The sequence below is a fragment of the Hyla sarda genome, chromosome 4, assembly GCF_029499605.1.
Source record: "Hyla sarda isolate aHylSar1 chromosome 4, aHylSar1.hap1, whole genome shotgun sequence".
NCBI lineage: Eukaryota > Metazoa > Chordata > Amphibia > Anura > Hylidae > Hyla > Hyla sarda.
This window is the reverse complement of record NC_079192.1, coordinates 157,537,568-157,565,083: the sequence shown is the minus strand read 5'-3', so window position 1 is coordinate 157,565,083 and position 27,516 is coordinate 157,537,568. Positions and strand designations below refer to the sequence as shown.

General features: G+C 40.4%; 1 protein-coding gene across 20 annotated transcripts in view; it reads right to left on the bottom strand.

Moving 5' to 3' along the window:
• Positions 1 to 6,594: 6,594 nt before the first annotated feature.
• TJP1 (tight junction protein 1) overlaps positions 6,595 to 27,516 on the bottom strand; it is a 637,810-nt gene continuing 616,888 nt past the window's right edge. For 12 of the 20 annotated variants that reach the window (XM_056572491.1, XM_056572485.1, XM_056572489.1 and 9 more), the window contains 7 exons: positions 26,748 to 26,972; positions 23,025 to 23,075; positions 21,950 to 22,101; positions 21,283 to 21,754; positions 20,121 to 20,338; positions 19,445 to 19,588; positions 6,595 to 8,305 (listed from right to left, as the gene is read on the bottom strand). In XM_056572491.1, the coding sequence (XP_056428466.1) occupies positions 8,211 to 8,305; positions 19,445 to 19,588; positions 20,121 to 20,338; positions 21,283 to 21,754; positions 21,950 to 22,101; positions 23,025 to 23,075; positions 26,748 to 26,972 (1,357 nt within the window). In that variant the 3' untranslated portion in view covers positions 6,595 to 8,210. Of the gene's footprint in view, positions 8,306 to 19,444; positions 19,589 to 20,120; positions 20,339 to 21,282; positions 21,755 to 21,949; positions 22,102 to 22,232; positions 22,249 to 23,024; positions 23,076 to 26,747; positions 26,973 to 27,516 lie in introns of those variants that run through there. The other 8 variants (XM_056572488.1, XM_056572506.1, XM_056572503.1 and 5 more) reach the window with 5 other exon arrangements.

Sequence of the window (27,516 nt, the reverse complement as noted above, 5' to 3'; positions counted from 1 at the left end):
ATTTCGATTCTATTCGTTCATACTTATTACATGACACTTTTTCTAAGCCTACAAAGCATAGTACATCAGGGTTATTATAATGGGCTTCTCTTACGTGGGCCTGCAGACGGGACGCTCCTGGCTTTCCAGCGCGTATGGTATAAAAATGTTCCCTAATACGCATCTGGAGCTGGCGTTTCCTCTGGCCTATGTAGAAGAAGCCACAGGGACATATTATAGCATAGACAACATTTTTCGTGCGACAGGAAATTAACTCTTTAATAGTATGAAAGACTGCTCCTAGCCTTACGTGTTTAGTTTCCCAGCAATATCTGCATTGATTGCAGTTTTTACACTGGTGGGTACCTTTAGGTGTGATGTCACTAAGCCAGGTTTCTTTTTTCGCTGATGTATTGCTACTCTTAGATTTATTTCTCAATTTATCTCCTATGGTAAGGTTCTTTCTGTATGTTGTGCGTGCTTTGTTTTCTGCTCTTTTTTTCAAATCCTCATCGGCTTCCAATAGAAACCAGTTTCTACGTATAGCTCGCTCTATCACTGGATTCATAGGAGTGTTTTGGAATACAAAGGTGAATCTTTCTTTTAGATTTTCCAACTTATTAAGTGGATTTTTACTTTTAAGTACATCTTCCCTCTAAGTTATCTCTGCTTTATTTCTACCATAATTTATTACATCATCAGGATAGTTGCTTTTTTTAACCTTGTTACTAGCTCATTAGCCTGTATTACATAAGTATCATTTTTACTGTTATTTCTTTTTAGGCGAATAAATTGCCCACATGGAATGTTCTTTTTTGTCATAAATCTGTGGGAGCTATTAAAATGTAGCAGTGTGTTTTTAGCTACTGTTTTTCTGTAATTTTCAGTAATTATACAGTTCCCTTCAATAAGGAGTTTTAGATCCAGAAACTCTAAAGTCTTGCCTCCATAGTTATTGGTGAAATGCATATTCACGCTATTGTTATTCAAGTATGTTGTGAACTCATTAAATAAAGCTTGCGTGCCGGTCCATATTAGGATGATATCGTCAACATAGCGATAATACATTTTTATGAAAGGGAGATATGGATTGGTGGTACTGTACATAAACCGATTTTCAAAACTACTCAAAAAGAATTTGCATAGGCACAGGAGACCGGTGTCCCCATAAGGGTGTCGGTCTTCTGTTTGTACCACTGTTCGCCATGCATGAAGGTGTTATTGTGAAGTACAAAATCAAGGCCCTCTGTCACGAATTCAATCATATTCTCAGAAACATTAGCTTGTGTGAGAGACTCTTTCACTGCCTGTATACCCGCTTCATGGCGGATACAGGTATACAGGCTAGTGACATCTATCGAGCATAGACTACTCCCTCCTTCTACATGAACTTCTTTTAAAATTTGAAGAAGATGCTTAGTGTCCTTTACATGTGACAATATAGATGTTTGTAATGGGGTAAGAACCCAGTCTAGGTATTGAGACAAAAATTCGGTCGCTGAGCCGATCCCGGCTACTATTGGCCTGCTTGGGGGTCGGCTCAGCGATTTATGGACTTATGGCAAGTGGTACCATCGTGCTGGTTTTGCAATATCAGGTAATAATTTTTCAGCATCTATTTTCTGATATAACCTTTCTAGTAACATATTTATGCAAGAATGACTAAATAAAAATCCACTTAAGTTGGAAAATCTAAAAGAAAGATTCACCTTTGTATTCCAAAACACTCCTATGAATCAAGTGATAGAGCGAGCTATACGTAGAAACTGGTTTCTATTGGAAGCCGATGAGGAATTGAAAAAAAGAGCAGAAAACAAACCACGCATAACATACAGAAAGAACCTTACCATAGGAGATAAATTGAGAAATAAATCTAAGAGTAGCAATACATCAGCGAAAAAAGAAACCTGGCTTAGTGACATCACACCTAAAGGTACCCACCAGTGTAAAAACTGCAATCAATGCAGATATTGCTGGGAAACTAAACACGTAAGGCTAGGAGCAGTCTTTCATACTATTAAAGAGTTAATTTCCTGTCGCACGAAAAATGTTGTCTATGCTATAATATGTCCCTGTGGCTTCTTCTACATAGGCCAGACGAAACGCCAGCTCCAGATGCGTATTAGGGAACATTTATATACCATACGCGCTGGAAAGCCAGGAGCATCCCGTCTGCACCCAGGCGTTGACTATTGACGACAAAGCCCAGTCGGCTAGCGTCCATTCCCTCAGATCTATAAAGTGTAGACTTAAATAGTCTGCTCTGATGTTCCATATTCCCCTGAGATGGAAAGTACATTCTGTTCTCCTGAACAGAATATTTGACCTGAGACCTACTGTAGGGCTGGTTGGCGAGGCCCCTCTTGATGACGAATGATCGCCACTGCGGTTTGTGTTGCCTGAGTAATTGAGGAAGTGTCTGTCTTTGCAATAAAATTCCAAGTCTTGTAGAGCCATCCAGATGGTTAACAACTCTTTCAGATTCCCTGACCTGTTTGCTAGAGCGGGACTCCATCTCCCTTGTACCGAAAGCTTTTCTGAGTGGACTCCCCAACCCTGAGCGCTGGCATCCGTGGTAATGATCCTGGGGTCTGTTTGATGTCAGTGTACACCCTTTACAAGATTTTGGAGGGAAAACCACCATCTTAGCTGGGTCTTTAATTCCGATGGAAGAGAAATATTTTGTCTAAGGAGGTTTGCTTTTTGTCTGATACCCCTCAAATCCACTTCTGGAGGGGTTTGGAGTGGTACTGAGCCAAAGCCACCGTCAGAATTGAAGATGTTAACAATCCTAGGACCGACAAGGCAAATCTTAGAGTACAACTTTTGAGAGTAAGAAGTTGATGAATCTGATCCTGTATCTTTTGGATCTTCTCTCTGGGAAGAGAGGAATGTTGGGCTACTGAATCCAAGAGGATTCCTAAAAAGACCTTCCCGCAACATGGTATCAAGTCGGATTAGTCTAGGTTCAAGATCCAGCCAACATCCTGAAGGGCCTGAGCCGTTCTTTTTATATGTTCTTTTAGGTAGAGTCCGCCACAATCAATATGTCATCCAAATAAGGTATTACCAGAATTTTCTCTTTCTGAGAACTGCCACCACCCCTGCTTTCACTTTTGTGAAAATGCGGGGGGCCAAGGAAAGCCCGAAGGGCAGACAACAAATTGAAAAGGGTGGACTCTTCCGTCCCACTGGACAGAGAATCTTAGAAGGGGTTGAGAGTCTATGTGGATAGGGAGGTGGTAATACGAGTCCCTGAGATCTATTATGGCCATGACTGCACTGTCTTTTATGAGATGAAAGGCTGACCTCACTGTCTCCATCCTGAATTTCCAGTATGTAACTAATCTGTTTAAGGGTTTCAGATTGATGATAGTCCTGAATTTCCCCTTTGGCTTCTTGATTAGAAACCGATGGGAATAATGACCTGAACCTCTCTGGTTTCTTGGGACCTCTATGACCGCCCCTAAACTCAATAGATTCTGGACCCCCTTAATGATTAGGGCTAGGGAACCTGGGGATTTGGTTATCACAAATCTTTGGGGAGGGGGAGAGAAGAACTCTACCCTGTAACCCTCTTGGATTATGTTGACTATCCAAGGGATGGGAATCATTGATTCCCAAATGTGGGCGAAGGATGACAATCTCGCCCCTACCAAAATGGTGTCATTGTTTACCTCCACCAGTGCTATACTGGTTGGGGTGAAATAAGAAGCCTCTCGCTCTACCTCCTTTTCCATAGGAACATCGGTCTGTTTTGTCCTTACCTCTATAGGGCTGATTAGTTTGAAAAAAAGAGGCGAAAGGGGGTCTTTTTTGGTTGAGCTTTCTCTTTGGGAAAACCTTTTTTATTGTTCGAAGCTTTAGCCAGGATATTATCTAAGTCAGCTCCAAAAACAAATTGTCCATGAAATGGAAGGATGGCCAATGTTTTTGGAGGTAACATCCCCTGTCCAGGTTTTTAACCTGAGCACCCTTCTTGAAATAGTTGACAGGAAAGCAGTGCGGGCAGATAATCTGACAGATTCTGCAGATGTATGTGCAAAAAAATTGGTAGCCATTTTAAGAATAGGGAGACTAGCAATTATATCCTCTTTAGGGGTATCACGCTCTAAGTGTAGCTGAAGTTGGTCAATCCATACGCCCAAGGTTCTAGCTACACAAGTGGAAGCTACATTAGTCATTAAATGATCTTATGAATGTTCAGATGAACAGGGAAGGAGGGAGATTACATTCACCTAGGCCTCCGAATAACTCATCCTGAATGGTTTTAACCTCTTGTACCTCCTCAAGGTTAAGGGTGGCTCTAACCGCTTCAATAAGTTCCTCAATGTCCTCTGCATTAAACAAAAATGTCTTTTCTTCTTCTTGTGGGCTGTCTACACATTCACACTCCTCAATACTCAATATCCTGATGAGACGTATCATCATCAGAGTCTGAGAAGAGATCATTTTAGTTTTTTGATTGGATCTTTTTTAGATCCAGACGAGACCGCCTGACTTGATGATTTAAAAGCCTGGATTTCAGACTCAATCATAGATCTAATATATTTCATAATATCAGGAGTTTCCTCCGACTAAATTGGCAACACTTTTTTAACATAACTTTTTTTTTTTTTAAGACAACTGAGGTTCCTTATTACAGATTACACATTTTCTACGGAAATCAAAGAGTATACTTTTCTCCCTAAATATAAAAGGGAGGAAAGGATCAGACAGTAATTCTGAAGGTAGGCCAGGGTATAACCCTATAGGCCCTCATTACTCACGGTTACCCTGATCTGCAGGGGTTCAACCTCAGCGGCCCTGACCGGTGTACACATCCTGGAAAAACAACTGTAGCAGGAGAAATTGCTTCGGCTGTGACAGATAGCACAATCTATCCTGTGGTAGGTAACAGGACGTGGCAACTGCAGTGCTGTAGCTGGTCCCTGGGACATTAGCAGCGTCGTGCTTCGGTAGCGGAGTGGTTTCTCTATAGAGCTTACTCCTTTAGAGTAAGCATCCTTTCAATTCCTCATGTTTCTATATACATGGGGATTTTTGAAATCCCGCTTCTCTTCCGGCCAGGTGTGACGTCAGACGCCATACACGAGGCCGGACGTGCGCTCCGGAAGACTCCTACGTCACCGGAAGCAACGTTTTACCATCGAGTCCTCCGGGTTAGCGATGTCGCCGCTCACGGGTCGGCACTGGACCAGAAGGCAGGACCTGAGGACCGCGATCCAGCCCCTATCGCGTCTCCCCTGCATAAGCCCGCCTGGGTTCCGCAAGGGGAGACAGAAAAAAGAAAAATCATCTTCATCTCTGACAGGAACCACGGGCATAAAATAGGTATTTAGCAGAAGGGAGCTCTCCTGCACTCTCAGAGGTTCCTTCACTAATCGGGGCAGGAAAAACACTGGGAATGGAGAGGAAGGGAGCTCTCCTGCACTCTCAGAGGTTCCTTCACTAATCGGGGCAGGAAAAACACTGGGAATGGAGAGGAAGGGGTGGGGTTTTAAACTCAGGTGTTTTTCCTGTCCCAATTAGGCAGGTGCAATCTCCGGGGGCTGTCATGGAGACGACTTGGGAAATAAAAGATGCTGGGCATGCAATAGTAAATAGGTCGGGTTGTGAGAACACGCCCCCTTTTCTGGCAACCACACAGTTTTTCCGGGTTTGTCTGTTCATTGTGGAGCACTGCATCACAAATTCTGGCACCACATTTATGCGCACAACAACAAAGAGGTCCGGTTTAGAATTGTAAATCAGGGCCAATATGTTTCCAAACACAATGGAACATAGTTCTAATTGTGGTACAAAAGAGAAATGTTATAGCAAATAACATTCTAGAAAATTGTTAGCTCCCAACCTTAAAGTGGCATTTTATAGTTCAAGCATAAGTATAATTCATAGTATCCCATTTTAAAAGTTACATTTACTAAATGACAACAAAAAAAAGCTGCTAGTCAACGGGATGCAGAAATGCGTTGTGAAGATTTAGATAAACTAATTAACGTAAAAAAAGCAGTCTACTTGTGTGAACATAGCCCAAGAGCACAGTAGTGGATTATAATAAGGGCACTTTGGCCAATTTCCCTGGGAATAGAGCAGGGGTCTCAAACTGGTGGCCCTCCAGATGTTACAAAACTTCAACTCCCAGCATGCCTGGACATGCCCAGACAGCCTTGGCTACAGCTAATTGCTGTCTGGGAATGCTGGGAGTTGAAGTTTTGTAACATATGGAGGGCCACCAGTTTGAGACCCCTGGAATAGAGGGTTACCCAAAGTGGCCAACATTTAAGTTGCCATTAGACCTTTTTAATATGCAGAACATTGTGACTCGTGCACCTTCAAGTCTGTGGTAGCAGCTCAAAAGATGGAGCATGTTGAAATCTAAGAGCTGGACCACACGAATCATGCACATAAAATAGTGAGCTGGTTGTGCTTTAACCATTGGGTACAGGATCCCAATATATGGGCACTTTACACTCGAACACCACCTGAGAAACCAATCAATTTATTTACCTTTGGAACATTGTAGCAGAGTCCTATTTTCCAATGCTGAAAAAGTGGTCATATAAATATACACAACATTTTATAAATGCCACAAAAATTTTACAAACAAATTCACACTTTAAAAGGTTTTATTTTATTTATTTTATTTTAAAACCAGTTTTATTTTGTATATTTAGAAATGTGTAATTTTAATAACTGCAAAGGAAAGAAATAAAATAAAAAAAATGAAATCAGCCACACGTGAAGACTAATAATTGATTAGGAGAATGCAGTGCTGTATCTTCTACTGAAACCGTGCGAATGTGCCATAATAAATTGTCTATTAGTAAAAAAATACATTTTAGGGCACATTATACAGCATCCTTATAACAAATTGCAGCAGGGATACTTTGAAGATAAGAATCAAACAAGAGAATTCTGAGGATTTATGCTCAGCATTTATAAAGATAGCAATTTTTGTGCATTTCGCTTCAAAATGTTCTTGTGGTGAGTACTGTAGAAATGCGCTTTTATTGCTGCAGATGTTACAAAGTTCAAGGCTCAAAAAAGGTATGAGTACAAAGGTATCCTTAAGAAACGTTCAGTTTTCTTTTTTTTTTATACAAAAAGTAAAGCTTAAAAAAGTTAAATTTACAAACAAAAACTGAAAATAAAAAGAACAAAAAAAAGGAAAAAAACAAAAACAAAAGTGGTATGCACGCAGTTTATATACAAGCATTGTAACATCTTTGAGATTTTTTTAAATGCATAGCAGAAACATACAACTTCCTTCAATATTTTCTGAGTTGACAGAAGTAATTTCTATCCTTCCTGTGCAACTCAAAAAGAATTCACAATAATTCATATTTTCTTTAATCTTTCTTCATTATACATTATCCTAAATAAGCGCAAAAAAGCCGTATGAACTTCATAGTACAGAGAACTTGGAAAAAAAACATACCATAACATGAGGGTAAGGCATCCCTGCTGGTTAAATGTGTGTAGTAAATGGTTAATTTAGAGATCCACAGAAGCACCAGAACCACTGTCCGCCACTTTAAAACTTTGAACCCTCAGCCACGATCGGCCCACACACATTTGCAACCGGTCGTTTTTTTAATTTAAAGGGTATTATAGGCCAACACTGTTATTCTTTTACGGGACCAAACCTTTACTATAACAAGTCACTGTTTGGGTCTTACTTTTCTACTAAGTAAAAACATTCAAACCTGTAAGCTGTTGGCAGATCTCAAAAGCAAGGTTATGAAGAAATAAACATTTCTTCCCTTAAAGCAGCCCGTTCTGGTGCCAATATTTTGTCGATCAAGACAAAAAAATAAAATTAAATTAAAAAAAAATAGAAGTGCTAGTTTATGTGATTTAACTTGAAAAATAAAACAAGCAGTTTCCTTTAGTGGTATCGGGCAATCATTAAAAGTAACATTCTGAAAAATGACTTTATTTTAGTGTTGTCAGCATTGGTCCTTTGTAGACAAACTAATGCGAGTGAAAGGCGTTTTGTTATCTGACAAGGAAGGCGCGACACTGGCCAACCTTCACATGCCATTTCTGAGGCCGAAACTTTGACCATGGCTTTGAAGTCTACTCCATATAATGCAAGTTCAGGCAAATTTCCTAGCACTATTGAGTCCCACTGTTATTTAAAATGTCAAATAATACTCAATAGGTGGTGTAAAGATAAATAGGTCCATAGTAGATTTCACATTACTTCTTATCTTTACACTGTAGGCCTAAAAGTGATCTATCAATACAGATACACAATTTGCTCCCACAAGATAGTTAGGGTCACCAGGAAGTGATTTGTTCTGCCAATGTTTAGGGTCACCTGTAGATATATTAGGGAGAAACAAATGTTAATCACTGTACACAATTAAACTGCACAAGTATTCAATCAAAACAAATTGCAAAATAAAAATAAAAATCTCAGTAGCTCAGTGATTTGTTTTTACACATGTACGGCCCTTTATATTAACCCCTTCAAGACCATGCATTTTTTTTCAATTATTTTGCCAAATATTTTTCCTTTCTTAGGACAGGGATAGAGCAATATACACCTTATATTTATATATAGATTAATTAAAAAATATAGATACATACACACAATGACAGAGTAAAGGCAAAATACCTTTATCTCCCCCCCCCCCCCCACTCCCAATGATCCGTAGAAAGCTAATAAAACCTAAATGAAGTTATTTACACCATAAAATGATGCCATTTACTATAAGTAGACCAAAAACAAGACCTCCTAAAGCTACATAGACAAAATAAAAAAATAACAAATTTTTGGCTTCCTGTTGCCCTTAACACCAAAATACCTTTGATCCTTAGAGGATATAAGAGGACTACATATATTTCCATACCAGTTGCATAGGGTTAATCAATTTTTGTGTGTAACTGTGGATTAAAATGCAAATCGAACAACAATTACTCATAAAAGGAACACAAAAGCAAAAAATACACAAACCATTCTAATATAAACCCAACACTGCCCTCTACAGGACATGAATAAAAATTGCAGTTCTCGGATAATCTGAATCCTACAAACACTGCCAAATTCTTAAAAAAAAAAAAAAAATACAGGTCACTGAAGGAGTTTTCAAAGGTAGGTTAATAAATTACTCTTTGTATCAGCATTGAAAATTACAATAATGGACATGTTTGTTTACAGCTTTTTTATCTATTTTTTTACATCTATGTGCAATATAGTATCATTGTAGCAACATCCATTGTATGTTCTACATGGCCACACTTTCTATTCATGCAACTGTGGCCCGAAAAAACGTACACGCTCATCTCTTTAGCACTGAAAAAACTACAGGAAGGCCATTAATACCGGAGGGCCCAATATAAATAAACTTTCCATAACCGAGCATAGCGCTAAAAAACATTTGTGTCAAAATCTATGGATGGTTTTTCAGCAAAGCCACCCTGCACAGATGCATACAACATCTATTAAATTCAAGCAAGCTCTAAGGGCTTGACATCTAGGGCAGGGATACTCAGCTACTTTTAATAGGGGTCCGCTTATCGACGTCAGCCATCCGGTGAAGGTCCGAGCTAAACGCTAAGACCTGGTTCACACCTAGTGGCTGCAGTGCCATGCAAGAAATAGGCGCTGCTTGATGTAGAACATTAGTATTACTCTAATAATAAGTCATAATCGATCCCCAACTGCCACGCATTGTTCCCCTGGTATAATACTGCCACACACTGTGCCCCTGGTATAATACTGCCACACACTTTGCCCCTGGTAGAACACGGTCACACACTGTGCCCCTGGTAGAACACTGTCACACACTGTGCCCCTGGTAGAACACTGTCACACACTGTGCCCCTGGTAGAACACTGTCACACACTGTGCCCCTGGTAGAACACTGTCACACACTGTGCCCCTGGTAGAACACGGTCACACACTGTGCCCCTGGTAGAACACGGTCACACACTGTGCCCCTGGTAGAACACTGCCACACACTGTGCCCCTGGTAGAACACTGCCACACACTGTGCCCCTGGTAGAACACTGCCACACACTGTGCCCCTGGTAGAACACTGCCACACACTGTGCCCCTGGTAGAACACTGCCACACACTGTGCCCCTGGTAGAACACTGCCACACACTGTGCCCCTGGTAGAACACTGCCACACACTGTGCCCCTGGTAGAACACTGCCACACACTGTGCCCCTGGTAGAACACTGCCACACACTGTGCCCCTGGTAGAACACTGCCACACACTGTGCCCCTGGTAGAACACTGCCACACACTGTGCCCCTGGTAGAACACTGCCACACACTGTGCCCCTGGTAGAACACTGCCACACACTGTGCCCCTGGTAGAACACTGCCACACACTGTGCCCCTGGTAGAACACTGCCCACAATGTGCCCCTGGTAGAACACTGCCACACAATGTGCTCCTGGTATAAAACTGCCACACAATGTGCTCCTGGTATAATACTGCCACACAACGTGCCCCTGGTATAATACTGCCACACAATGTGCCCCTGAATATATAACTGGCACACACTGTGCACCTGGTATAATAAAGTCACACACAGTGTCCCTGGTTTAATACTGCCACACACTGTGCCCCTGAATAAAATAATACTGACACATTCTGTGTACCTACGGTGGGGTAAAAACGTATTTAGTCAGCCACCAATTTTACAAGTCCTCCCACTTAAAAAGATGAGAGAGGCCTGTCATTTTCATCATATGTATACCTCAACTATGAGATACATAATGAGAAGAAAAAAAAAATCATAAAATCACATTGTCTGATTTTTAAAGAATTTGCAAATTATGGTGGAAAATAAATATTTGGTCAATAACAAAAGTTCATCTCAATACTTTGTTATATACCCTTTGTTGGCAATGACAGAGGTCAAACGTTTTCTGTAAGGCTGGGTTCATCTCACGTTTTTGCCATACTGTTTTCAATCAGTTTTTCTAAAGAAAACCGTATGGCAAAAAAAAAAAAATGGATGGAACAATATGTAAAAAAGTAAAAACCATATACTGTTTCCAGTATGGAACCGTATACATTGACGTGCGTTTTCCATTGACATCCATGTTAAATAAAAAAGTATGCGGTTGCAGTACGGTTTTTAAACCTGAGTCAAAACTGTGGTTGACCACAATTTTGTCTCCGGTTTAAAAACCGTACTGCAACCGCATACTTTTTTTTATTTAACATGGACGTCAGTGGAAAACGCACATGTATAAGGTTCCATACGGGAAACAGTACACAGTTTTTACTTCGCACATGCGCATTTGCATTCTAAAGTCCCCACCTAAAACCCCTCCCATTAGAAATGAACAACATTTTCAAAAATGTATGGTTTTAAAAAATTTTTTAAATAGACAGAACTTTATGCACTTTTAAACAGTATACGGTTTAAAAATGCATACGGTTTACTTTTTCCCATACTGTTCCATCCGTTTTTTCACCATAAGGTTTTCTTTAAAAAAAACTGATTGAAAACAGTATGGCAAAAACGCGATGTGAACCCAGCCTAAGCCTTCACAAGGTTTTCACACATTGTTGCTGGTATTTTGGCCCATTCATCTATGCAGATCTCCTCTAGAGCTGTGATGTTTTGGGGCTGTCGCTGGTTAACACAGACTTTCAACTCCCTCCAAAGGTTTTCTATGGGGTTAAGATCTGGAGACTGGCTAGGCCACTCCAGGACCTTGAAATGCTACCTACAAAGCCACTCTTTTGTTGCCTGGGCGGTGTGATAGGGATTATTGTCATGCTGAAAGACCCTGCCACGTTTTATCTTCAAAGCCCTTGCTGATGGAAGGAGGTTTTCACTCAAAATCTCACAATACATGGCCCCATTTATTCTTTCCTTTACATGGATCAGTTGTTCTGGTCCCTTAGCAGAAAAACAGCCCCAAAGCATGATGTTTCCACCCCCAGGCTTCACAGTAGGTATGGTGTTTTTGGATGCAACTCAGCGTTCTTCCTCCAAACACGTAGAGTTGAGTTTTTAACCAAAAGTTCTACTTTGGTTTTATGTGAGCATATGACATTCTCCCAATCCTCTTCTGGATCATACAACTGCTCTCTAGCAAACTTCAGACGGGCTCGGACATTTACTGGCTTAACCCCTTAAGGACTCAGCGTTTTTCAGTATTTGCGTTTTCGTTTTTTCTTTCTTTTTGAAAATCATAACCCTTAAAATTTTTCCAACTAAAAATCCATATCATGGCATATTTTTTGCGCCACCAATTCTACTTTGCAGTGACAGTCATTTTACCCAAAAATCCACGGCAAAATGGGAAAAAAAAAAATATCAGTGCGCGACAAAATTGAAGAAAAAACAATTTTGTAACTTTTGGGGGCTTCAGTTTCTACGTAGTGCATTTTTCGATAACAATGACACATTATCTTTATTCTGTAGGTCCATATGGTTAAAATGATACCCTACTTATATAGGTTTGATTTTTTTTAAACTTCTGGAAAAAATCATAACTACATGCAGGAAAATGTATATGTTTAAAAATGTCATCTTCTGATCCCTATAACTTTTATTTTTCCGCTTACAGGGCGGTTTATGGGCTCATTTTTTGCTCTGTGATCTGAAGGTTTTATCGGTACCATTTTTGTTTTGATCGCTTTTTTTATTCATTTTTTTATGGCATAAAGAGTGAGCAAAAATACGCTATTTTGGAATTTTTTTACGTGTACGCCATTAACCGTGCGGTTTAATTTAAATATTTGTATAGTTCGGACATTTACGCATGTGGCGATACCACGTTTATTTTTACACAGTTTTTTTTTATGGCAAAAGGGGGGTGATTCAAACTTTTATTAGGGAAGGGGTTAAAAATCCCATTTATTAACACCTTTTGCAGTGTTATAGCTCCCATAGGGGACTATAACACTGCAAACACTGATCTTTTACATTGATCACTGGCATGTATTAACATACCATTGATCCGTATTATCAGGCGCTTGACTGCTCCTGCCTGGATCTCAGGCACAGAGCAGTCATTCGCCGATCGGACACAGAGGTGGCAGGTAGGGAAACTCCCGGTGTCCTGTAAGCTGTTCAGGACGCCGCGATGCCCAACTGAGCCGGGATACTTTCACTTTCATTTCAGACGCGGTGGTCATGTCCTGTATTATCCGCGGGTCCCGGCCGTTGATGGCTGCCGTGACTAACCAAATATGATACGGGGTCACCGCGTGACCCCGTGTTATATCGCGGGAGCCGGCACAGGAAGCAAATATACGTCCTGCGTCGTTAAGGAGTTAAGCAGGGGGACATGTCTGGCACTGCATGATTTGAGTCCCTGGCGGCATGGTGTGTTACTCATGGTAGCCTTTGTTACTTTGGTCACAAGCTCTCTGCAGGTCATTCAACTAGGTCCCCCCGTGTAGTTCTGGGATTTTTGCTCACAGTTCTTGTGATAATTTTGACACCACGGGGTGAGATCTTGCATGGAGCCCCAGATCGAGGGAGATTATCAGCTGCTTGCTTATTGCAGTTTCAGTCTTCCCAGCCTGGTGCAGGTCTATAATTTTTTTCTGGTGTCCTTCGATAACTCTTTGGTCTTGGCCATAGTGGAGTTTGGAGTGTGACTGTTTGAGGTTGTGGACAGGTGTCTTTTATACGGATAACAAGTTCAAACAGGTGCATTAATACAGGTAACGAGTGGAGGAAAGAGGAGACTCTTAAAGAAGAAGTTACAGGTCTGTGAGAGCCAGAAATCTTGCTTGTTTGCAGGTGACGAAATACTTAATTTTTCACCATAATTTGCAAATAAATTCTTTAAAAAAAAACAGACAATTACATTTTTTGGATTTTTTTCTCTTTATGTCTCTCATAGTTGAGGTATACCTATGATGAAAATTACAGGCCTTTCATCTTTTTAAGTGGAAGAACTTGCACAATTGGTGGCTGACAATACTTTTTTGCCCCACTGTAAATACAATGCTGTAAAACACAGTGCCCCTGATATAATACTGCCACACACCCTGTCCGAGTAGAATAGTGCCATAAACTGTGCCCCAGTATAATATTACCACACACTGTGCCCGAGTATAATCCTACCACACACTGTGCCCGAGTATAATACGGCCACACACCGTGCCCCTAAATATACTATTACACACTGTGCTCTTGAGTATAATAGTGCCAAATGCTGAGCCCCCAAATATTATATTGCCTTGAACTGAATGTGTACCTTAAAGGAAATCTGTCACCAGTGTCACCTGCACTAACCTGTCAGTACCGACAGATAGTGCAGGTGACACCGATGACCACGGTACTCAACTTGTCCCGTTCCATGGCGGGAATCTTCGGTAATATACTCTGTTAGCTCTGGTCCGGGCACCCGGCTTGGGGCATGAGCGGAGCTTACTGACGTTACCGCTGCTGTAATCTCACAGTGGGACCCAGCAGGGAGCAGCAGAGATGACATCACTAAGCGCTGCCCATGCCCCAAGCCGCTGCTGCTCTCTGCAGGGTCTCGCAGCAGCTGTGACGTCAGTAAGCTCTGCCCCGTGCCCCAAGCCAGCTGCAGGGACTGGGGTCAACGGAGCAAAATTAACAAAGATCCCCGCCACGGAACGGGACAAAGTAAGTACCGTTGTCATCAGTGTCACCTGCACTCTATCGTACCGTTAGGTTAGTGCAGGTGACACTGGTGAGAGTTTTCCTTTAAAACAATGAGGTGTCTGTTCACCCCCATCAATGAATAATGCAGACTATGCCTGCCCCCCATATCAACAGTACCACAGTACCTTCCCCTCCATATGAACTGTGCCACTATGCCTGCCCCCCTTATGAACTGTGCCACTATGAGCTGTCCTCAATATGAACTGTGCCACTATGAGCTGTCCCCCATATGAACTTTCCAGCAAAACTACAATTTCCACCATGCAGACAGAATAGCATGATGGGAGCTGTAATTTTGAAACAACTGTAGAGATGAAGGTTGGGAAACACCTGTAAAATACATGCTCCTCTGTCCCAGGTCTCGTCGCTGCTCCACTGGTCTGGCCTCTTCTAGTTAGGCCTGTCCAGAGTAGATGATGCAGGTAGCACTAATGGCACTCTATCATAGGGGAAGCGCTGGCTGGGCAGGGAGCAAAGTGTTACATCGCTCCGGCAGCGTCCAGCTATTCATTTGTATCTGAGGTATCGAAGGCTCGGATGATTGACGGCCACGGTCCAAATGGTCCGCCAGTTGAATACCACTGACCTATGGTAAAATTCAATTCAAGCTAAAGAATATATTTTGTTGTGTGAAAATAAAACCTTCCTTTTTTTCTTTTAACCCCCCTTTCAGGTGAAGTACGGTAGGTACCCTACAGAAGTCACAACTGAGTAATAACTGCTGCCAAAAAGTCCCACAAAAGTCCCACAACAAAAGTCCCACAACAAAAGGCGCAGACTTAAAAAGAATAGATCCCCAAGGTGCAGGCAAAATCTATGAATCTATGAAACAAATATAAAGATTTTGTTAATAAACATTCCTAAAACTACTTTTAAACAGTGCTGCTGACTGTACCCTTAATAATGATACTACAAAAAGGAACACTTTCCAGCACTGTTCACAGCGTAATGATCTACAGATAAATGTTTCCTCAGCATTTGTGGCTTGCTTAAAAAATGGCATGGAATTGAAACATAAAAACACTTAGGTGAAAATTGGTAACGCTTTAAAGGGGTACTCCGGTGCTTAGACATCTTATCCCCTATCCAAAGGACAGGGGATAAGATGCCTGATGCCTGGTCCCACCGCTGGGGACCCCCGTGATCTTGCACGCCGCACCCAGTTAAAATCAGTCCCTGGAGCGTGTTCACTCCGGGTCTGATTACTGTCGATCACAGGGCTGGAGCATTGTGAGGTCACGGTTCCGACCCCGTGTGACATCACGTTCCGACCCTCAATGCAAGCCTATGGGAGGGGCGTGACAGCTATCACGACCCCTCCCATAGACTTGCATTGAGGGGGCGTGGCGTCACACAGGGGTGGAGTCGTGACGTCACGATCTTTCATTCCCGTGGTCGGGAGCCAGACCCTCCAGCGCAGCCAGAAGCAGATACAAGTGGGTGCTGCATGCTATATTGCTGGGGTCCCCAGCGGCAGGACCCCTGCGATCAGACATCTTATCCCCTATACTTTGAATCAGGGATAAGATGTCTAGAGGTGGAGTACCCCTTTAAGAAAAGTCAATGCCAAGTTCAGCAGATTAGCACAAACAACCAGGTTGTGCTTTCATGAAATCGCCATAAAGTTTTATTGAACACAGACCGAGCAGGTCACCAAGGAGAGACGGGTGCACCCGATTACGAGATCAAATGGACATCCTTACTGTAGTGTACTGTGTAAATTTTATGGGTCCATGAGCCTTCAATAATGGCTTTCGCTTAAAATCCTCAAACAGGAGGCTTGGCATCTATAAGTAGAATGTGCCAACAAGGAATTACAATAGAGCAAAATGATATAGCTAGCCCAGACATTTCAGCATACTGGCTCATTAAAGAAACAGCGAGCCTTATATGAGGGCAGTAATTCACCACGTAAGGCTAAATGCTGCAGAAAACATTACATGCACTTATAAGTACTCTCAATTACTATGAGTTTTGATGAGGGACCATAAAATTCATTTCTACAGGGTACCCTTATTTGTAAAGAACATCTGTAAGAGTGCCAATTGTGTGGTTTCATCATCAAAATGAATCTGTTATGCTCTGCAGGCCATAAAACTTGCATCAAAAAGCCTACATAAACAGCACCCAATTTACCATCCGCCCCCCCCCCCCGTTCATTTGACCTGAGAAATGTACTGCCTTCACTTTACAATGCTATACGCATTATTGAATTGAACATGTTTTTTTTCTTTGTTTTGTATACAGTACTGTATGGATGTATCTTTTTCATTTCTTGTACCTTATATGTTTTAAAAAGGAAAAACTTCTTTAACCCCTTAAGGACTCTGCCCATTTTGGCCTTAAGAACAATTTAATTTTTTCCATATAAGCGGCGGTATGAGGGCTCATTTTTTGCGCCGTGATCTCTACTTTACGCACGCGATACAAAATATGGTTATTACATTTTTATTTTTTTTTACACACTTTTTGGGGGTGAAATGAGGAAAATGGGGCAATGAAAATTTTTATTGGGGGGAGGGGATTTTTCAAATTTTTATTTACACTTTAATAGTCCCCATGGAGAAATTTTTTATAAATTTTTCGGGGAATAAAAGGTTATAAAAAAAAAGCGGCAATTTAATATTTTTTTTTTTCGTTCAAGCCGTTCACTGTACGGTATCATTAACATTGTATTTCAATAGTTTGGATATTTACGCACACAGCGATACCAAATATGGTTAATACATTTTTAGTTTTTTTACACACTTTTTGGGGGGTGAAATGAGGAAAATGGGACAATTTACATTTTTATTGGGGAAGGGGATTTTTCAAATTTTTATTTACACTTTAATAGTCCCCATGGGGACATTCATTCAATTGCTAATACTGTTCAGCGCTATGCATAGGGTGATCAGTGTTATTTTTCCTCTTCTGCTCTGGTCTGCTCGATCTCAGACCAGAGCAGAAGATCATTGGAAGACAGCGGAGGCAGATGAGGGGACCTCAGTCTGCCGTTCTGGATGATTGGATCACCGTGGCAGCGAGCGATGCGATCATCCATTTTAGTGACCACAGCGCTGCAGATGCAGTGATCTGTTATCACGGATGTCGGCCATTACCGGCAGATCCTTGGCTGCTATTAGCAGCTGTGACCTGCCGCGCATGACCCGAGCATCGCTCCGATGCTCGCCATTATGTATAGGACATAAATGTACGTCCTGGTGCTTTAAGTACCACCTCGCCAGAACGTACATTTATGTCCTGCATCGTTAAGGGGTTAAAATAAACAATTATATTGAAAAAGAAAAATATATAACAGGGGCTACATTGGGACTCTATCCAATTACTTATATCAGACAAGCAGACTAGAGAAATTTTTTCATAAAGCTAACAATGAACAATACTAATCAACTTCCATGGCCATTTTGAAACATTGTTTTGAGTGAGGGAAAAGAGGAAATTCTGGCCCTACTCTGAGCTAACATGTCTACTGCTTTGAGGCTGAGCTGTCTCTTACAGCATATATAACAGATTAGTTTGTAAACGTTATGCACTGACTTCTGGCAAAGGTGGGGCCCAATAACAGTGGCACATTTGGTGTACATGCGGCAGAATTTCCACACAGCTTTATGCACAGAAAATGCACAAATGTTTACAGCAAGTGGATGAGAATTTATAAATTGCTGCAGATTTATTCTACATGAAAACTGACTTGGATCCACAGCATGTCAATTTCCATTGCGGATATTATTTCCAAAGTATAGATTGAAATCTGACAAAATTGCTGTTTTCTCTAAATGAATCCACGTGTTGCAGATTTTTCTGCAGATATGCTGCGGATGCACAGCAAAATCCATAATGGCAGATTTGAAAGACATTGGGGGAATTATTTATAGGCTGGTCTATCATGAAAATGGTCCCTAGTATATTTGTTGCACAGATTTTTTTCATAAATTAGGCATCTCTTCACAACAGTGTACAAACAGACGTTTCAAGTGTTTTCTATTGGCAGACTTGCTATATAAAGCTATATATAGTCTATTTGCGCAAAATTTTGTGACAGTTAAAAATTGTCACGATTCATAGATGGGCTCCAGCAGGGATATCTGGCAAATAATGACTTCTCTTTCAGGCGCATTTCAGAAGTAATTTTGTGTTTCAATAAGTGGCAGATTACGGAATTTAAAAAAATAAATAAATAAAAATAAAAAAAAAAAAACCTGCACAAAAATTGTTAGACAAAAAGACTAAAAAAAAAAGGAGGCAGGACTTTAAAAGGTCAATAGGGGAAATTTATCATTAGACCCAAAATCTGCCACAAATTCCCACCAAAACGTTTTATGTTTCGATGCACAATTGTTGCTGCCGATTTTCAAATGCAAAACAGATGCATTTTTAAAGTATGTGACAACTCTCAAATAATTAATAGTCTCAACTTTCAGAGAAAACCTGAGTTCTGCTTTCCTTCCACAGACATACAGGTTCATTGGCATCTCTTTCTGTATACACACTTACAGGAGAAATGTTTGCTCACTCATTTAGGACAGCGGAAATTGAGTAATAACAGAAAACTAGATTCTTCCTATTGCTCCACTGTTGCATTGAGGGCGGCATCAGAAACTTGACAGATCTGTTCTAGATATTGAAAAGATTCAGAATTCCTGTAAAATTTCCTTTTTTTTTATAACTTTGGAAAAGAGCCGTACATGTGTAAAATAAAAAAGCAGAAAGTGAGAAGGAACACGAAATGTAAATGTATGATTTCAACCAAAGTTTCTTTGGATTGTGTGAATCATGCTGTGTGAGCAATAGTGACCAAACGACCCATTAGGACAGATGGAAAAAAAAGCATACCCGACGAGGTGTCGGATGATTTTAGAGCAAAAGACCAACCATCAGGAGTCATAGACGCACAGTGTGGCAAGCGTAGCTCCACCGGCTTCAAGAATTTTAATCCATGGGGCCCACACATAACCAACGGACTGAGTAGTGTTTCTCCTACAAAAAAAAAATAAAAAAAATATATATTAAAAAAAAAGGACAAGAAAACTTGTGTCGGAAAAAAAAAAAATACACAAATAAAAACACATACAACACAGACTAAAAGGACATCTCCAGCCTAAAAACACTTATCCCCTATCCAAGGATAGGGAATAAGTGTTTGATTGCGGGGGTCCGAATGCTGGGACGGGGCCACGGCTCTGCAGCTGCTCTACCGTGCAAGAGGCGTGCCGGCCGCAGCATGACGCCGTGGCTGACATGCCTCTTCCATGTAGTTCATTGGGAGAGGCAGGGATGCAGCGTTCGTGCATCCCTACCTCTCCCATAGAGCTGTAGGGGGAGGGGGGTGTGACACTACACACATTACCCGCAGCACAGCGTGGCAATGCTGGGGCCCCGTTCGGGAGATCGCGGGGGTCCCAGCGGTCAGGCCCCTGCGTTCAAACACCTATCCCCTATCCTGTGGATAGGGGATAAGTGTATTTAGGCTGCAGATGTCCTTTAACTAACATTGACATTGTTTCCTCACCTTTTTCTTTATCAAGGGGCGGCAGGATGCTGTTGTCCCTGCAGACCTTAAAGTAGATTTCCTGTTCAATGCCATCAGGAATAGCTCCTTGAGGTATGATGATGCTGACTCCAGTCTCTATGGAACTTAACACGCCACCATTGCTATTGAAGATACCTCTAGCAGTTGCCACCACTGTGTGGGAATCGTCATCATCATCTTCTTCCAGAGCCGAAGGACTGCAAAACAAGTCTCATGAGAAAAATATCCTATGCAAAGATGCAGTTAAATATCATTTATGGCATACTGCTAGGATATGGCATTATTTTATAAACAATACACATGAGACCTCTTGGACCGTGCCCAGATGGTAGGAATAAAGGGAGTGAAGTTCTGATATACTAGAACTGCTTACCCTCTATTCTTACAATAGGATGGAATCTCAGAGGTCGGACCGCATTGATCATTAAGCGATAGCAAAACCTAGTGATATACTATTACTGGATGAAAATTGCACTTTAACTCCTACCTTTTTGTTCAAAGAACAACTCCAATGTTGGTCGGGTGGCAGGATACATGTTTATATCTGCCAGCAAATTCATAGCCCTACACTTGCCTGTTGCAGTACCAACAGTAGTGTTGTGCATGCTAATATTTAAATCATGGTTAATTTATTCCTGATCAATAGTAATCATAACAGGTCAGTGAAAAGATTTATGAAACTAATGTAGTAAACCTTAATAGCCCAAAATTGGATTATACTTCACAACTATACCCCAATACATTATATGTGTGCACTGTTGCCAGAATTTGTTGAGTAAAAAGAGGCGCTGTGTACGTGTGAAAGCCACTTTCTGACAGGAGACTCAAGACCTTGTTCTCTGAATCATGGGAGGTCCCAGCTGTCAGACCTCCTGTGATCATATACTTCTATCCTCTACTGTGGACAGGGGAGAAGTCTAAACAGTGGTAGAAACCTTTTAAGGAAGTACAGTCTAACCCTGGAAGCAACAAAGCATGTGCCAACACAAGCTACAGTTGGCACTACTGAAAAAGGTTTTTCAAGACTTCAGTAAAAAGGCTTCCCCATGTGATTGACGAGACCCAATACAGATCCCTAGCTAGCTGTATTAGTAGGATTTACAGTACAGTAGTGCTACATTTTAACAGGAAGTAACTATACCTGACTGGAATTGCTTTAGGCACTGCATTGACATTATTTGGTTGATATTTAGATTTATTGTCCACTTGCTTGGAAGTACCATCAAGCTCAGGAGATATGGTCACATTAGTGGACTTCAGAATTGGTTGCGGAGAGTTCTGAGGTTTGGCAGGCAGCTCTGGCTTCACTTGTGCTTCATTTGGCAGGAGATTGTGGTTGAACTTGGGGCTCTCAAACTTGCGCTCAAAAGGTCTGGCAGAGCTTGTGTAAGGTTTGGGTGTAAAGCGGTTATACGATGGGGTGATGGTTTTTGCAGGCTGTTCAGTGCCGTTAACTGGGCTTTTGTCAGGAAAGCTTTTCTGAGGAAAGTAGTTTGTCTGCACTGTATCCTCTCTGTTGGTAGGTCTGAAAAGTGTTGGCTTGGTCTGGAGTGGTGGTGGTGGTTCTGGCTTGGGTAACACAGTATTTGTGACTTCCACTGATACAGAGCTGACTGCAAAAAACAAACAAAAACATAAAATAAAAGCTGATCTGATATTATATAAAACAAAAGACAAGAAAAACAGAAGATAAACTACTACATGAATGGTTTGCATATAAAGCTAGGTGCTTTGCTGGTGAACAAATGTCTCAAGAAAAAGAAAATACACCATAGTTTAGAAAAGTAAAATATGCAAACACTACTTACCTTCTGAATGTGTAGGTTTTGTGTGTGCTGTGTGGTTTACAAGCACTGGTGAAGGTTGGTTATACTGGGAAGTGGAAGTAACCTGTGGGACTGGATCATATCTTTTCTCACTTATAGGCCTGTCAGGAGGATCCACTTCAGCAGGTTTTCCCCTGTTAAGTTTGAGCAAAAACCAATGAGTATCAGAGAATAAATAAAAACTCAGAGGCTTCTCTCTTCCAGTAACAGTACACATACAGAGCGTTCTCCTGCCCTACTTACATACTTCAGAACTGAACATGTAGACATCAAGAGGAAATCTATAAAAAGTGGTATGAAAAATTTCAGTGAGTGCAAGGTGTCTGGGTTTACCATCAGGGTATGCACCCTTTAAGATGATGTATAAACGTTAAGTAGACCTAATACCTATTCTGAAGTAGAATACACATTCAGACTGCCTATATCTTCAGTTCATAAGTTCAGGATTTGCTCCAAAGACAAATCCAGTAATTCATGTATGGCAGGTTCTGGACAGTTCACATTCACTCAGATACACCGACCACAACCTCTACGCCATAAAAGTCGAGAACACAGTTAATGCAACAGCACAAACTTGACAACATTAAGGCAGATGACTTGTATGTTATTCATTCCAAATGAATGATACATCATATCTGCAAGCCTTTTTACTGCAACAACAAAATGCAGCAAGAGAGCAAGCAGGAAACCAGTCATTAGACTAAAAGCAACTAGAGTCTCATTAACAGAATCATTCTAGGTTTTTTGTGTTCTTTATACATATCATAAAGGTGTGCTTTCTGCATACTGGACATACACACACAAATGCCAACTAGATTGTAAAAAGCATCTCAAGTAAGAATACCCAACTTTATGTGCACTACTTTTAGTAAACAACTTGTTCTACGGCCTAAATAGGATTACATCTGTCCCACAACAACACTTTAATTTCTTTAGGACATTTTATCACCCCCTTTAAAATAGAAAGACAATTTTTTTTACTGGGTGCACATAATGCTGTGGTAAATCTAGGAGGAATGACACCATAAACACAGCCTCATGTTAATGCCAATCTTACCACTTGATGTTCCTTTTCAAGTAGTCATAGCTAGTGTAAGAGCCAAGAAATCTATGCGGTGGCAAAGCAGACATGACAGAAGAATGAAAGAAAAGGGTCATTCTAACTTTAAGCAAATCGTCTCTAGCAAGATTTTTTTTCTTGAGAAATACTTACAGAAAATCTATCTACTGTAGAGTGACAATCTCATTCTAAAACAGGCAATTAAACAACTATTAAACAATGAGCAGCAAAGAGAGCAGGTATTGCAGAATACAATGAGAAACAAACACCAAGCAACTGTTAGGAACAACAAGAAAACATCACAAGAGAGCGACAGCAGTATTATTTATACACTCTGCTAAGAGATTGGGTCTCACTTACCAGAAGTACACAACACAAAAACTGGACTTCTCACCCATAACACCCAGAGCTCAACGTTAACTTATTACTTGTTCTGGGAAAAATGGAAGCAGTGCTGTGACTGGTGACTATGGGCACAAAGGCTAGTTTGCGTGGTGGTAGTTCTGATATATGAGGCTTAATGTGTTAATACACTAAAGAAAAAGAAATGCACTTAATACAGGAGCCAACTAGACAATGGCTTTGTTGATATGACACATAGAACACTGCAGGGGAAACTTACTGAGCTTTTTGTACCTGCTTTCTGATGCATTCTGTACACTTTTCTGTTTCGTCTACACATTTGTGTATATATATATATATATATATATATATATATATATATATATATAAGCATTTGTGCCATTTTATTTATTTTTTAACTTTTTGCCATGCTTGTCATTTTTTTACCTTTTAGTCTAAAATGGGGACATGGTTTAAGTGTTGAGGCAATTCAACAAGTGGCGTACAAGCCACATAACAAAAGAGTGCATTATATGACAGGACTATATGAATATATTCATAAATACATACATTTGAAACTGGCAAACTGAGAAAGTTTAAGCTCAAAGATAAAAAGGGGGAGCGGTGAAGAAATCACTACTGAAGTTACTCCCCATGTACAAATAGTCATGACTTATTGCTGTCACGTAAAGCCTTTCATGAGCTCTTTGTAATAATAGCTATATAAAAAAAAATGCATTAGCTCCAGACTTGTTCATGGTTTAGTCAGAAGCAATTTTTCTTCATGTAGTTAAAAAAAAAAAATAATAAATAAAAGTGCTGTGGGTTTAAACTTTAATATTGTCATGAAACCTAAAAAGAAAAGGCTCGAGATATCTCTAACCCAAAGCACATATCTCTAACCCAAAGCACAGGGAGAATTTCAGGTATTAATATAAAAGATTTCCCAGAACAGATCAAAAGGACAAAAAAAAAAAAAAAATTATAATAATAAATACTTACCTTTCAAACTCTGTCTCCCACCAACCACCAGTATCCCATGGTCCAATGGGTTAACCAGGCTGTGGCAACATAATGTCCTGCTGCAGCAGTAAACTGGGTCATGTGGCTGTAAGTCACACTGGTCGAAGCCTTCCTTTTGGTCTAGTTATAACATTGGACAAAAGGATACTGGGAGCAGGGATCAAATCAAAAATTACCAGGCAGTTCACACTGGCCTCAGGACTTATTTTAATGGCAAGAAGAGCATTGCATATAGTGCTAGTCTTGCAGTCAAAACGGAAAGAACTATTATTGGAATGTTTGTGTCGACTAACAATATAAAGGCCCAGATTTATCAATCTGTCTGAAACAAACTGAAGTGATTTTTCAACCAATCACAGCTCATGTTTCATATCTTAAGCTCTAGTAAAATGAAACTAGAGCTGTGATTGGTTGCTATGGGCAAATCACTTCAGTTTTTGTCAGACAGATTGAGAAATCCGGGCCATAGGTCTTCTTTAAACAAATTGTCATCACTTTCATGCTACTTGAACCACAAGTTAACAGTGAGGTCCCTAGAAGCTTCTCCCCAACCCACCAGCCTTGACTGATAGAATCTATTCCTGTTTGGGTTTAAAAAGAGACCTATTAAGGCCAGCAAGTGGGGCAGAAGCCACTGGGGACCACCTCGATGACTCATGGTTCAGGCAGCATGAAAGTGATGACATGTTTCCCTTTATAGGTTGTTTTTAGTGCTTGAATTTTCAAGCCCAGAGGCTATTTTAGAAGTATGAACATACTTTCTGTGACCTAAATTCTGTTAAGATTAAGTTGGCCATAAACATTAGATAATTCAACTTCAGTGGGATGGGCTGACCATATGATGTCTATGGGGTTCTCATGACTTTTGCCCGATAGAAGAAGTTGAGAGAAAGGTGGACTGTGCATGCTGAATTTTAACTTGGATAATCCTATGAGCCCCTCTTTCCACTGCAAATGGTGAAGTGGAGAGAAATAGTACTCCGCTTTAGTGTTATCACAGGGAAATCGGCTATAAAACAACATCTACATAGATTTGCTACGGTGAAAACGTACACCAGTCACCTTTTAATAGAGTTAGGGGAACACTGGAAGGTGATTTGTTTAAAGATAAATCATAAAAGCAAAAACAATAAACAGATAATTCATTTCAACTTCCCAAAACTCCAAGCCACACAATACAATAAGAAACAATGTCACAAAAGCAGACAGACTCTGGATGAACTTTTAGACAACACTGCATTTTAGATATCACGAAGAATACAAATGGCCTGCAGTTAAGACAATCCATATTCAATGAAAATGAAGTCTCACTGCTGGCTATGAAATAGAAGTTATTTATATTGGTGCTGCTCTTTAGGGTGCTTATCTAAGAACACAGTGAATATTTATTAGAAAGCAAAGTTGCTTTATAACACTTAAGACTTTAGTAAGTGTGTTGTTACAATCTTAGGCACACCACAAATGTCTGTACTCAATATTTAATCCACCAAGGTTAAATATGAAAATGTATAGTATGCAGTCTGATATAGTCCCTGAAAAAAAAAATGTCCTTTATAGGTTATTTATATGGAAGAACACGTCATGCTATTAAGATGCATGTCAGAGAGTGCAAATTTAGGTAGTAATCTCGTCAGCCAAAGTCCAAATGTTCCTTTCGGTTCAGCCTTAAAAATATGAGGTTTATAGCCATGGGAATGAAAGTGTTAAAGCTAACCTGCAATACGGGTAAATGACATACAGCTGTCAAAGAAATGTAAAAACCAGCCTGTAAAAGAAGCCACACCCAGTATTTGGAAAGTGTTATTTTGGTTACAGGTTCACAGTTAATCTCATAGCAATTTCCCTTGCACTTAAGCAATAATAGTTAAGAGTTAGTCTAGCAGGGCATCTGAACATACACTGCAGTGTATTATGTATTGTAGAGAATACTACAGATTTGATATGGACACTAGCTGTTTCTGCAGACAAGTTCGTTTAAAATATAGCAACCTACAGCTTGAAACTTGGCATAAAAGAAAGTTCTCCTTTAAATACATATTATAGGTTGGCCAACTAGCATCATATCTGAATATATATATAACTGATTAGCCAAATGGTATATGATATCTTGTGCCTAATGCCTATAGTTAGGAATTTTATAGTATCCATACACCTGCAGTGTACGATTTCATTACAAACTCATGTGACATCACAAGACCTTATCGAAAGCCCCAACTTCCCAGCACACATTAAGTCAGAACTGAGCCACAAGTACAGCTTTCACACATGAAGTGCTATGTCTTTCACTGCAAAGGGTCAGGATGTAGGTGCAATGAAGAGGTCAGAGAGAGACAAGTGCAGCATGTCAAAACGTACTTGGAGGGGTAGCTGTTAAAGCTAAGTTGGCTCTGAGATTGTCCAGGTTTAGCAGGCTCAGGAAGGATGTTTGCGGGCAGAGGTGGAGTGGGTTTATCAAAGCTTCTGCGGTCAAAGAATGACAACTGCTTCCGGTAGTACTCTTCATCCTCCTCTGGATCGTAATTATTAGAACGTACAATATCCTCTGGTGGCTTCATTTGAGGTTTTTGTGGTTCAGGTACTCTTAAGAAAAGCAGTAACAAAAATTTTACAAGAAACCGTTTACCGCTCAAATTCAAAACATTAGCAATTCGAAAAATAGATATAAATAAAAATTTATATATTTTTTAAATTCAAATGCTTTTGTTTGTCACATTCTTTACATGCCAAGCGTAGCTATGCAAATAACCAGCACTGCAGGACGGCCACCTTTATAAATCCAAATAATCATCTAGACAACATGAAGTAATTTTTATACACTATTCATGAAATTACCTGCCAAATGAGCCTTCCAGATATCTTGTAAATCACATGGGACACAATAAACATGAGCAAAAAACACAACACAGACCAATTAAAGCCTAAATGCACTTTTACAACCACTTTTTTTTTATTATCTAGCAAAAATAAATAAATACTGCTCTGTTCTTTACGCCACAGCGCATCTATATACATATGCCTCTGCAGCGCTATGAATGAAGCTGGCTGCCCGATGCGCTGCTAAAAGAATACTTGTCATTCATAGCGCTGCAGAGGCATATGTATACAGAATCTATATAGAAGCGCT